The sequence below is a fragment of the Poecilia mexicana genome, unplaced genomic scaffold, assembly GCF_051168715.1.
Source record: "Poecilia mexicana isolate PSO_F unplaced genomic scaffold, ASM5116871v1 scaffold_18, whole genome shotgun sequence".
Classification (NCBI taxonomy): domain Eukaryota; kingdom Metazoa; phylum Chordata; class Actinopteri; order Cyprinodontiformes; family Poeciliidae; genus Poecilia; species Poecilia mexicana.
In genome coordinates this window covers 3,017,316-3,030,438 of record NW_028263387.1, presented here as the reverse complement: position 1 = coordinate 3,030,438, position 13,123 = coordinate 3,017,316, and the positions used below count along the sequence as shown (strand labels likewise).

Below are 13,123 nucleotides of genomic sequence, written 5' to 3'. Positions count from 1 at the left end.
CTAATTTAAAAATAACAAAACATAAGAAGCAGCTCATGGTTCTGCTCCTCCAGGTGAGTCCAGCTACTGATTCCTTGTTTTTCTTCTTATTTCAGCCCGGTGAGCTAGTATCAGGAGATGGATGTTCAAAGCTGTGTCGCTGTTTGGGGAACTACACCTTTGAATGTGTTGATAACTCCTGTGATCCAACTGAAGAGTGTCGGGAGGTCGATGGTGTTTCTAGCTGCTATCCTAAAGGTAATGATGCCTCAAATATTGGCATTTTCAACAACTGTTTAGCTCTCAAACATGTAACAGAAGTAAGTTTGATGCACTAGAACATTTAGAACAAACTGTATGTATCAGAAAGCTCTGCTAAGAATCATGTGATGTGTAGCTCGTAGTTTTTCTTTCCCCTAGGTACATCAACATGCGTAGCAACTGGAGATCCTCACTACACAACCTTTGACAAACGCAAATACAACTTCATGGGCAACTGCAGCTATCTGATGTCTGCACCTTGCAACACCACAAGTCTGCCGTACTTTGAGGTCCACACAGACAACGAATACCGATACAACACGCCCACCATCTCCTATGTCAAGGCTGTTCATGTATATGTGTACACGATGAAGATCTCCATTCTCAAAGGTGGAACTGTGCAGGTAGGAAATACTGGGAAAAAGTTAAGAATTACACTTGTTGATTAGTCATCACAGCTGCTCTGAACATCTGGACCATCTTTTGAGATTCATGAAGCTCTTGCTTCTGACAGTATTTTTGTTTTATATCTTATTTACTATAGTTAAGGTTTTCATTTTGGTAATTGGAATAAAAATCATTTGCTGTGTTTTAGTGACAAGATTTCCTGTTTCATATCATGGTTCTTCATGATTTTCCTCACCTGCTTTTTCCATCCAGGTGAATGGGACCAATGTAAACCTTCCAGTGAGTCCATCCCCTGGTGTGTCTGTCTTCAAGTCAGGAATACATTACACCGTGTCCACAAACTTTGGCTTAACTGTTCGCTATGACGGAAACCACTTCATGGACATCAAAGTGATCAAGGAGTGAGTGATGACCTCACTTCTTCTTAACTTCTGCTGTCTTTTCTTCTGTTCTTTTACTGAAGCAGAGACAGTTTATGGTTCATATGTCTCAAATTCATGGACATCATAAGACACTGAGACAACAAGCCACAAACATTTCTGTGGAAACATTCATCTCACTTACATTACTACAAAACTATTAACCAGATATTTTCTGTGAACTACAGCTATGAGGACAAACTGTGTGGACTGTGTGGAGATTACAATGGAAACACTAAAGACGACTTCCGTAAACCAGATGGATCCTTGACAAGCAATCCAAACGACTTTGGTCACAGCTGGAACACTGATCCAGAGTGAGTATTGGACAAATAAAATCAGATCCTGAAAACCAACAAAATTCTGTTTCTTTTAAAATGTATATATCTAATTTCAAGAGAAAATGAATGAGTTTTCAAATCGAACTTTAGGCCTATTCAGATGAATTCATGGTTCTTTTGATTCTGTTTTGATTAATTCAGTTTATTTAGTTCAGTCCAATTAGCATAATGAATACTAATTGATGAGCCCAACTCGTGCTGACAGGTGCAATCAGAAACCGAACACCACCATTCCTGGATGTGATCAAGAAGAGGAGGAGCTTTATGAGAGCTCTGGATACTGTGGCATCCTGCTGGATAAAAACGGGCCCTTCGCTGCGTGCCACCCCAAAGTCAACCCAAACGTATGTGGAGTTTAGTAGGAACATTTTATCTGCCAAGCAGCTTTACTGATGTTGTAAAAACCACAGATTATAACAGCTTTGAAAAACAATGTAATCTATGAGGAACTCTTTATAGTAAAACTATAAAGAGTTTGACTATAAAAATGACTGAATGGTTGCTGCTGCTTTCTGTGACACATTTAACATTAGATCAGAGACACCATTAGTTCTGTAACTCAGCAAATGGATTGTTTGTTTTCAGAACTACTTCAGGGACTGTGTGTTTGACTTGTGTGAACTGGATGGAGCCAGACCCATTCTATGTGAAGCTATTGAGGCCTATGTCACTGAGTGCCAGGACCGCGGAGTCACCATTGGAGCCTGGAGGAATGAAAGTTTCTGTCGTGAGTATTGAAGCTGTGAATGACTAGATGGAGGTTAGAGTGAAGGCTGTGGTGGTTTATGATGCTCAGCTGAATTACTAAGGAGCTAAAAGTAGTTCCTACAAAATGGACTTCATCGCATCTTCCATCAAATAATCAATATGATTAGCAAAGATCAACATTTGATGCTCATTGCTATCCAATGTTAGCATTTGATAGCAATACTAACATTGCTAACATTGCAATGCTAACATGCTATCAAAAGTACCCAGTTTAATTCAAAAGGATCCGGTTTTACCTTCAGTTTTGTAACATGATAGAGGTTTTTCAGGACATTCTGGATCCAAATGGTTTCATAAAGATAATCTATGATATATTATGTTTCTTTCTAGGCTCTAAGGTACTTTAACCACAATTACATCTTCTCTCTCAGCTCTTAGGTTCAACTTTTTCATTGTGCTGAAGTTTTTAGAATCTCTGTCTAAACAGAAAACTGACTTGTTTTCTTCCTAAAGATGTTTTGTTCAATCTGAATCTGTCAGATATACCCAGATTATATATGAACAAAGTTAGCATCAAATCTTCCTGACTAACAGCCACCAATTAAAACAAATAACTATTGTATTTCTGCCCCTATAATTGACTTTTGGCTGTTTTCTCCTAGCACTGAACTGCAGCAGTAACAGCCACTATGAGCCCTGTGCTGACCCCTGTCAGGAGACGTGCTCTGGAAGACCTTCCTCCTGTGGCGGACCGTGCTCTGAGGGGTGTGTGTGTGATCCTGGTTATGTGCTAAGTGCTGGAAAGTGTGTCGCAAGTAATACTTGTGGCTGCAATCACTCAAACGGACAGTATTACGAGGTAAAGTAAGACAAATACAAACTATATTGCACTTTGCTTGTTGTGTTGTGTGACGAACCAAGAGAAAGTTCTGCACCATTTTCAAAAGGAAGAAAATTAAACATAATTTTAAAAATATTTTATATGTATAAAATTCTTAATACTCAGTTTATATTTCTATGAAGCTCTGCTTACTTAGTTTTCTAATCTCACATTTGTCCCAAAGAACTTCTCTTAATATTCTCTGAATCTACTTGTCATCCCTGTCCAACATGCACTTTAGTGTCTTTGTTAAATGAACATTTGCTAACAGATAACCAGCTGCTGTTTCCACAATTTTACTGTGTGAGATTTTGAGCTACTTGTGTTTGTTTCAGCCTGGAGAGGAGTTCTATGTGGACGACTGTAAGCTGAAGTGCAAGTGTAATGCTCCATTTGTTACCTGTGTGGCGTCACAGTGTCCCCCGACGCACGAGTGCAAAGTGCAGGATGGAGACTTGGGCTGCTATCCTAGTAAGTTTACCTCCTCTCAAAGTAAAGACAACAGTTACCACAAGAACATCTAGTCAACCTAGACCAAGACCAACAAGTATTCCAGTTGATTTGATTTCATGATCTCATTACAAATGTTTTCATCTGATGATTTCATGAGTTATTATTTTTATGTGAACAGAACCAACTCCTCCACCAACTAAACCACCAACTCCTCGTCCAACTACACCTAAACCACCAACATCTCGTATGATACATTTTAGACTATCTTCACTTTTTCTAACACAAACGATTTAATCAGTTCAATTACAAAAGTTTAATCTGTTGTTTTCCTGTTTCTGTGAACAGAACCGTGTCCACCTAATGCAGAGTATATAGATTGTGGTCCAGCTTGTATCCCTACATGCATGGAACCTTCCACCAACTGTTCTGGCTCCTGCATCAGTGGATGCTTCTGCAAACCTGGATTTGTCTTCAAGGGACGAAAGTGTGTTCCACTGGATAAATGTGGCTGTTTGGATGATGACAAGAACTATTATGAGGTCAGATGGCATTTCATGACAACATATATCTAATTTAAAAATAACAAAACATAAGAAGCAGCTCATGGTTCTGCTCCTCCAAGTGAGTCCAGCTACTGATTCCTTGTTTTTCTTCTTATTTCAGCCCGGTGAGCTAGTATCAGGAGATGGATGTTCAAAGCTGTGTCGCTGTTTGGGGAACTACACCTTTGAATGTGTTGATAACTCCTGTGATCCAACTGAAGAGTGTCGGGAGGTCGATGGTGTTTCTAGCTGCTATCCTAAAGGTAATGATGCCTCAAATATTGGCATTTTCAACAACTGTTTAGCTCTCAAACATGTAACAGAAGTAAGTTTGATGCACTAGAACATTTAGAACAAACTGTATGTATCAGAAAGCTCTGCTAAGAATCATTTGATGTGTAGCTTGTAGTTTTTCTTTCCCCTAGGTACATCAACATGCGTAGCAACTGGAGATCCTCACTACACAACCTTTGACAAACGCAAATACAACTTCATGGGCAACTGCAGCTATCTGATGTCTGCACCTTGCAACACCACAAGTCTGCCGTACTTTGAGGTCCACACAGACAACGAATACCGATACAACACGCCCACCATCTCCTATGTCAAGGCTGTTCATGTATATGTGTACACGATGAAGATCTCCATTCTCAAAGGTGGAACTGTGCAGGTAGGAAATACTGGGAAAAAGTTAAGAATTACACTTGTTGATTAGTCATCACAGCTGCTCTGAACATCTGGACCATCTTTTGAGATTCATGAAGCTCTTGCTTCTGACAGTATTTTTGTTTTATATCTTATTTATTATAGTTAAGGTTTTCATTTTGGTAATTGGAATAAAAATCATTTGCTGTGTTTTAGTGACAAGATTTCCTGTTTCATATCATGGTTCTTCATGATTTTCCTCACCTGCTTTTTCCATCCAGGTGAATGGGACCAATGTAAACCTTCCAGTGAGTCCATCCCCTGGTGTGTCTGTCTTCAAGTCAGGAATACATTACACCGTGTCCACAAACTTTGGCTTAACTGTTCGCTATGACGGAAACCACTTCATGGACATCAAAGTGATCAAGGAGTGAGTGATGACCTCACTTCTTCTTAACTTCTGCTGTCTTTTCTTCTGTTCTTTTACTGAAGCAGAGACAGTTTATGGTTCATATGTCTCAAATTCATGGACATCATAAGACACTGAGACAACAAGCCACAAACATTTCTGAGGAAACATTCATCTCACTTACATTACTACAAAACTATTAACCAGATATTTTCTGTGAACTACAGCTATGAGGACAAACTGTGTGGACTGTGTGGAGATTACAATGGAAACACTAAAGACGACTTCCGTAAACCAGATGGATCCTTGACAAGCAATCCAAACGACTTTGGTCACAGCTGGAACACTGATCCAGAGTGAGTATTGGACAAATAAAATCAGATCCTGAAAACCAACAAAATTCTGTTTCTTTTAAAATGTATATATCTAATTTCAAGAGAAAATGAATGAGTTTTCAAATCGAACTTTAGGCCTATTCAGATGAATTCATGGTTCTTTTGATTCTGTTTTGATTAATTCAGTTTATTTAGTTCAGTCCAATTAGCATAATGAATACTAATTAATGAGCCCAACTCGTGCTGACAGGTGCAATCAGAAACCGAACACCACCATTCCTGGATGTGATCAAGAAGAGGAGGAGCTTTATGAGAGCTCTGGATACTGTGGCATCCTGCTGGATAAAAACGGGCCCTTCGCTGCGTGCCACCCCAAAGTCAACCCAAACGTATGTGGAGTTTAGTAGGAACATTTTATCTGCCAAGCAGCTTTACTGATGTTGTAAAAACCACAGATTATAACAGCTTTGAAAAACAATGTAATCTATGAGGAAATCTTTATAGTAAAACTATAAAGAGTTTGACTATAAAAATGACTGAATGGTTGCTGCTGCTTTCTGTGACACATTTAACATTAGATCAGAGACACCATTAGTTCTGTAACTCAGCAAATGGATTGTTTGTTTTCAGAACTACTTCAGGGACTGTGTGTTTGACTTGTGTGAACTGGATGGAGCCAGACCCATTCTATGTGAAGCTATTGAGGCCTATGTCACTGAGTGCCAGGACCGCGGAGTCACCATTGGAGCCTGGAGGAATGAAAGTTTCTGTCGTGAGTATTGAAGCTGTGAACGACTAGATGGAGGTTAGAGTGAAGGCTGTGGTGGTTTATGATGCTCAGCTAAATTACTAAGGAGCTAAAAATAGTTCCTACAAAATGGACTCCATCAATGATTCCATCAGATAGTCTCTGGTATCATCAAGTAGCTTTATTAATGCAATACTTTTTGTCTTGGTACTTTGAGAACTTTATTTTTTATTTTCATTGTTGCATACTGCAACTTTTACAGTAGTCCAACCAGACACCTTCAGGAAATAGAAAAAGTGGGAAGTGATTTTTTCCTCCGAGTCCTTAATATTAAATTAACAAGAAAACTTACATAGATTCAGGAATATTAACTGAGAGCAGGTCATCATGGAGAGGAGCCAGAGATGAACAATGAAACCCTAGATCTATAAATACACATAAATATTAGAGAATAACTTAGCAACCAGAGGAACTAATCAGAGGAAACCGGGAACATCTATGGCAGAAAGCTGGCACAATGTTAAAGGAATGGATCATAGATTCATTCTTTGTGAATGTAAGAAATAAACAGAGCAGAAACAAATGGAAACTAAAACTACCTGGGAAAAAACAAGATTAACAAGAGAGAACATTATGTGGAGCATCACATTTCTTACATACATGGTGGTGAGAGGAAAAAAAACATTTCTCTTCCTTTAGTGTTCATGTGATGTCAGACATCAGACATTTTACAGGTTTGGGGTTTTTTAGTGACTACAACTGAACTTGAAGAGTTTTTGTTCAATCTTACTCAGTGGAACATACCCAGATTGTAGTGTTAGCCTGTTTACTGTATCATTTTAATGATCCAGGACAGATTCTTAATGTGTTTTTTTTCTTCCCTTAGCGCTGAAATGCCTCCCTAACAGCCACTATGAGCCCTGTGCTGACCCCTGTCAGGAGACGTGCTCTGGAAGACCTTCCTCCTGTGGCGGACCGTGCTCTGAGGGGTGTGTGTGTGATCCTGGTTATGTGCTAAGTGCTGGAAAGTGTGTCGCAAGTAATACTTGTGGCTGCAATCACTCAAACGGACAGTATTACAAGGTAAATGGAGTTTGGCATTATAGGCCCACAGATATTTCAGTGGACTGTATCCCACTTACATTTGTTGACTCAGCTTAATTGAGAACATTTTTCACAAATAAATGTGTATCGATACATTGGTTTATCGATAAGTTAGCAAAACTGTTTTTTGTTTCTTATTCAAGTTAACAAATTGACCTTGTTAAATGATCAGAAGACACCTAGCTGGACAAGTCTTACTGCTTGTGAGATTTACAACTTTTTTTTTTTAATCTGTTTCAGCCTGGAGAGGAGTTCTACGTGGACGACTGTAAGCTGAAGTGCAAGTGTAATGCTCCATTTGTTACCTGTGAGGCGTCAGAGTGTCCCCCAATGCACGAGTGCAAAGTTCAGGATGGAGATTTGGGCTGCTATCCCACCGGTAAATACACACACACAGATCATCTGAAAATGGTGAATGGTTTGACCAATAAACACTCTCAAACACTCTGTGTGAATGTGGATAGCAGTCAGCAAGACTGCAACAGTGTTATAATTAATGCACTGGCAATGATGAAGTTGCAGCTGCCATTTGCCAAACTGGTTACCACATATGTGTGGTAGCCATATTGGATTTTGAAGTCCAATTTTCCAGGTCAGAACTTTGACTTCAGAGTTGATCTTTCATATCTCCAGCTGAGAACTTGAAAAATCTTGAATGTCTTAGTAGATAAAAAGGAGCATTAGCAATTCTAGTTGATCTATAGCTTATAATATTCACATTTAACTTTAAAATATGAAAGACCCCTCTCTTGCTGAGTAATGCCAGTTAGTTAATGGAAGCAATAACTTTAACTCTTGCATAACTGGAGAGTAGCAGGAGAAAGAAATAGAGTGCTACAGACTTAGGCCAGCAGAACAACTGCAGGAGATAGCTCAGCGTAGCCTGACTCATTCTGACAACAGAGAAAGAATTTGTTGATGCTTTGCTGACTGCTCTAGCTTTGGCTCTTGAAGTTTTTTACATGCTTGCTCAGGCTCACAGGACTGTGTGGTTTCTGGGGATCCCCACTACAACACGTTTGACAAGAAGTTCTACAGCTTTATGGGAACCTGCACTTACACACTGGCCAGGACGTGCAAGAACAACACAGGTAGAACAATGCTGCTTCATGTCTACATCATTTAATACTAAAACTGTGCTTACACTTTCTGTCTTTGTAAGATTAGTCAGAAAAACTTAAAAAGATATGACTAGATGGTCACATGGAAATGTGACCAGTCAATGTAAACGTTCATAATGTAACTTCAAGCTAGTCTTTGGTGTTACTGCTCCATAATACATGTAACGTCCAGTAAAATAAGTGAGTGGTGAATAAATACAGAGTGATAACATTGAAGAGACGTGACTGTTACTTGTATAGGTCCTTGGTTCTCTGTGGAGGCCAAGAATGAGGAGCGAGGAGGACCAGGTCTGTCCTACCTGAGAAAACTCTACGTCACTGTGAATGGAGTCACCGTCACCCTGATGAAGTCCAGGAGAACTCTGGTCTGTATGGACTGTAGCTTCCATTGCTTTTATTGTTAGCATAGCACTGGGTTACAGAAAAAATAAAAAATAAAAAAATAATATATATATATATATATATATATATATATATTTTTTTTTTTACTCAACTAGGACTATTTTGCACCACTGAATCCAAAAATGACATCCATATTTCCCAATCAGGTCATCATTTTATTCTAATTTGAATTAGAGAAATCTGATCTTCTGACTAAATTGATGACATTTGTGTGACATCATCAGTTCATTTCTGTTAATATTTCTCATCCAAAAAAGGTTTTAGGAGAGAAAAGCTTGTTTTCTAACAGAGCGTATTCATTAAATGTTACCAACTTGGATTTCTGTAAACTGAATAATAAACACTGATCAGGGTAGGTACATGTGAATTGAACATTACATCTTCATCGTGTAAAATGTTCAGAGAACTGATCCAGATGTGAGAACAAGTCCTGCAGTTTGTTGCTCATGTTGCTCCAAAGTTCAGAAAGTTGACCTGATTGAACAAAATCAATGTGATTTTAGGATTCAGCTCATCAACATGACCTTTAAATAGTTGGAAAAATCCCTGATAATTTTTTGGCTGTTGACCAGTGTAGTGGCTAATATTCCTCACAGAGAATATCCAATTTGTCCTCACCACACATCAACCATATGTGCTATTCTCTCTGTGTCTGGTTCACTGAATTTACTTGTTCAAATCAGTATTTGTTCTTCTTCAGCTACTTTATTACTTTTCCATTTTTAACTGTTGCAGCTCTTTAAATATAAGCATCATAGCAAATATTTATTCAGCTCTGTTTAGTTCATCCTTGTTGAACTCATTTTCGACGTCCGTCTGTCTTGCAGGTGAACGGTGTGCGCGTGGCTCTCCCTCACTCCCCCTCTCCGCTCATGTCAATCAGTCTTGCTGGTCAGTACGTCACCTTGGAGACGACCTTTGGTCTCCGTGTTCGATGGGATGGAAATCATTATGCCCAGATCTCAGTACCTAGGTTGGTATAAATGTATTTTGTAAATTATATGTAAAGTGTCTTTAACTTTTTTTCCCACAGTGTTGACCTGCTCTGTAACTGAGCAGCTGTGTTTCAATACTTCTCTGAAATAAACCAGAAGTTGAAGCATCCCTGGATCAAATCTTGCTTATTCATATATATTTCATTAAAGATTTTATGGCTCGTGTTCTTCAGGACTCCTCTTCCCTTTGTGTTCATCCAGCTCCTACTATGACCAGATGTGTGGTCTCTGTGGCGACTACGACGGGAACCCAAACAACGACTTCACTAAACCAGACGGCTCCTTGGTAGACAACGTCAATGACTTTGGAAACAGCTGGCAGACGAAAGAGGACGAGGATGAGAGGTGAGCTTAACATTCAACTGATAAATGTATCTCTTAATCATAATGCGCTGATAACGCCATGTGCACTTTGTAAAAAACATGAAATAAAAACATTAACATAAATTCTATCTGGCGATTTATATTTGTTTCTCAACAGTCTCTTCCTGTACATATGTACTGTACAGTACATAACATGTTGTTTTCATTAAATCCATGCTGATTTTGATGGCTTTTGTTTGTGTAGATGCACCGAAGGCTCGAAGCCGGACCCAGACTGCGACCCCACCCTGGAGGATGAGTTGGTGAAACCAGACAAATGTGGCAAAATAAAAGATCCTGCTGGACCCTTCAGGTGAGACACAACATTAAGAACCTTTTTTTAATCAGTGATTCAACAGTACAGCTGTACTTTGAGCTGTACAGAGAACACTGAGGATCCTTTTAGCTTTCATCTTGAACTCTTTGGTGTGTATCTTTTACCAGATCTTTATGTCAGTGGGAACTCCCTTTCCTCAGCAGCGTCAGCAGCTTCCTGTCCGGTTTTGATGATTTAAATTGCACGTTGCAGATACAGGGGCAGTTATATGATGGCAATAATCCCATAAAGGTTTTATGTGCATGCAATTATGTGATATTTTTATGCTTGGCTTGGCAACAACTGAACCTTTAAAACTGCACTGATTGGATGTTTTGATTTGGAATGGGATCAAAGGCTACTGAAGACTAAAGATCCCAATAAAGCATTTATTGCACTGAGGCAGACATTATATATCTGCCTTATCATGCTTCTGATTACATTTATATCTTATTTTGGAACTCTGAACATAATTGCTTCACATCTATGCACTCATAGCAGCCACTAGAGGTCACTATATCCTTCCAAATAAAGTCATCAATCCTGGTATCATCAGAGACTGACACACACAAACAGGAGGCATACCATGCGCAAAGACACACACACACACACACACACACCTACACACACCTCATACACACACACACACACACACACCTCATACCTGTGGCCTGGCTGCAGGAACTAACTGAGAGCTAAAAGCAGACAGAATGTTAGCTCTGGGCCTGACCAATCAGAGTCTTTGTTTTCCTTTCTGCCATTATGAGCTATAGATTTAGGTTTTGAAAAGTTTGAACAATTTAGACTTACATTTTTAAAAAATCCTCCACAATTCCTTTGGAAACTACTGGATCGGTTTGAAGAACAAAACACAAAGTTTTTATGAGTTTCTGAAGTAATCAGTGCTCAGCTCTGTCTCCTCTCTCCTGTGTTCTCCTGATCTTTCAGAGTTCTGTTTTAACAGCTTTTTTGGTGACTGTCCTGAAAAATGTCCTTCTTCGTTCCTCGAACGTCCCTAAGTGTGTTTCTCTTTTCTTCAGGGACTGCATCGCTGTTGTAGATCCCACGTCGTTCTTCAAAAGTTGTGTTTACGACATGTGCCAGTTCAGCGGCCAGCAGCATGTGCTGTGTGACCAGCTGCAAGCTTACACTGATGCATGCCAGAGCGCTGGAGCCACGGTGCACCAGTGGAGAACTCCAGACTTCTGCCGTAAGTTTTCCATGAGACCTGTTGTCTTCTCAGTTCAGCACCGAGGACACAAATCAAATGTTCTGATTAGTGGTTTAGTCTTACTAAATGTATGCACTGTAACTTATGTTACATGTGTTACAGAAATATGTGTGGAAATATTTCTGATTAACCACTTTTAGTTCTGGGGTCGTACAAAAGCAGCAAAGGGAACATTTGTGTGTTATGCTAGGTTAACTGATTCCAGATCATTGCAGTGAACTTGTCTGTTTTCATCTAAAAGTCAGTGAGAGTCCTGGCTTGCATGATGCTACCGGAGCTGCAGTTTGGTTCTCTCAGTTCTGCAGCTCAAGTATCAGTACATTATTCAGTAGGGTTTTTTCTTTCCTGGCTGCCGTTGGTGTTCTGCTGTGGGTCAGCCTGAGCTAAAAGAGATGTGAGAAGATAAAGGCGAGAGACTTAACCTGACTTGTTTTAAAGTGGGCTAGTCAATGGTTAACTCCTCTAACACAAATGTAGCTGTTAGCTCTGTTAGCATCCAAAAATGTAAAAATGGTAGCGTGGATGTACAATATTTAATATTTGGTCATTATCCAATATGCCGATATACTACTTATCATTTGACCGATAACCGACACCAATACCAATATTTTTTTCCTATACCTACTTATTGAAACTCTATGGCTTTCTCTACTGTGGAATTAAAACATTGCATTATATTTGTCAATTTAGCCTGATACCAAATGCAAATGCTAAAAATTAGGCTGAAAATGATGCAACACTTTCAACTTGCATTATGTTTAATGTCAAATTTATTCATGACATTTGCTCTCTAAGACAATGACAACACTCAAACAGTGCATCACTGTCACTGGTTTGTCACATAAAAACACTTTTTATATTGATGAGATTTTTTGACAGGATGGCCAATGTCTGATATTAAATTTTACAGCTAATTTTAGTCGATACCAATAACCATGCCAATAATATCCCTAAAAAATGGTTTAAAAATGTATTTGATTGATATGTTTAATCCATTGTGTTCACCTTTATAGAAATATTACATACGTTTATTGCATCAGGTCAAGTTCAATAAATTAATAAACTACAGTTTTATCTCTACTCACTCAGACATAAAGCTAATTTAATCCAGACAAAGGAGTTTCTGTCAGGTATTCTCAAGAGCTGTATAAACAGATCAGCTTCTCTTCAGGATGTTAGCCTTAGCGCTTAAGCCTGTGACTGCAGGGCTTAATGCAGGATCAGCTGCAGTGTTGTTTCTGTACACAAAGCTGGGCTGAGTTTCTGTTTTTAGAGCTTTGTCTGTTCTATCAATCCATGATAGAACAGACACACATCTGTTCACACATCAGGCGTCATTTTATTTCAAAATACATTGAAATAAAAGTATTTTTGATACAATATTTTTGTTTTGAGCTTTTTAGTTTCCTTTTATATGTTCTCTAAATTTCTTTCTTTAAGTAAAGTGTAAATCAAACTTCATT

At 38.9% G+C, this 13,123-nt stretch overlaps 1 protein-coding gene across 1 annotated transcript in view; it reads left to right on the top strand.

Moving 5' to 3' along the window:
• zanl (zonadhesin, like) overlaps nucleotides 1-13,123 on the top strand; it is a 44,190-nt gene that overhangs the window by 16,538 nt on the left and 14,529 nt on the right. The window contains exons 41-64 of the mRNA XM_088015974.1: nucleotides 96-237; nucleotides 400-644; nucleotides 901-1,049; nucleotides 1,256-1,384; nucleotides 1,614-1,752; nucleotides 1,994-2,135; nucleotides 2,779-2,975; nucleotides 3,332-3,467; nucleotides 3,628-3,693; nucleotides 3,795-3,988; nucleotides 4,113-4,254; nucleotides 4,417-4,661; nucleotides 4,918-5,066; nucleotides 5,273-5,401; nucleotides 5,631-5,769; nucleotides 6,011-6,152; nucleotides 7,015-7,211; nucleotides 7,473-7,611; nucleotides 8,207-8,323; nucleotides 8,594-8,718; nucleotides 9,583-9,728; nucleotides 9,952-10,095; nucleotides 10,319-10,426; nucleotides 11,470-11,639. Of these exons, the coding sequence (XP_087872100.1) occupies nucleotides 96-237; nucleotides 400-644; nucleotides 901-1,049; nucleotides 1,256-1,384; nucleotides 1,614-1,752; nucleotides 1,994-2,135; nucleotides 2,779-2,975; nucleotides 3,332-3,467; nucleotides 3,628-3,693; nucleotides 3,795-3,988; nucleotides 4,113-4,254; nucleotides 4,417-4,661; nucleotides 4,918-5,066; nucleotides 5,273-5,401; nucleotides 5,631-5,769; nucleotides 6,011-6,152; nucleotides 7,015-7,211; nucleotides 7,473-7,611; nucleotides 8,207-8,323; nucleotides 8,594-8,718; nucleotides 9,583-9,728; nucleotides 9,952-10,095; nucleotides 10,319-10,426; nucleotides 11,470-11,639 (3,631 nt within the window). The remainder of the gene's footprint in view (nucleotides 1-95; nucleotides 238-399; nucleotides 645-900; nucleotides 1,050-1,255; nucleotides 1,385-1,613; nucleotides 1,753-1,993; nucleotides 2,136-2,778; nucleotides 2,976-3,331; nucleotides 3,468-3,627; nucleotides 3,694-3,794; nucleotides 3,989-4,112; nucleotides 4,255-4,416; nucleotides 4,662-4,917; nucleotides 5,067-5,272; nucleotides 5,402-5,630; nucleotides 5,770-6,010; nucleotides 6,153-7,014; nucleotides 7,212-7,472; nucleotides 7,612-8,206; nucleotides 8,324-8,593; nucleotides 8,719-9,582; nucleotides 9,729-9,951; nucleotides 10,096-10,318; nucleotides 10,427-11,469; nucleotides 11,640-13,123) is intronic.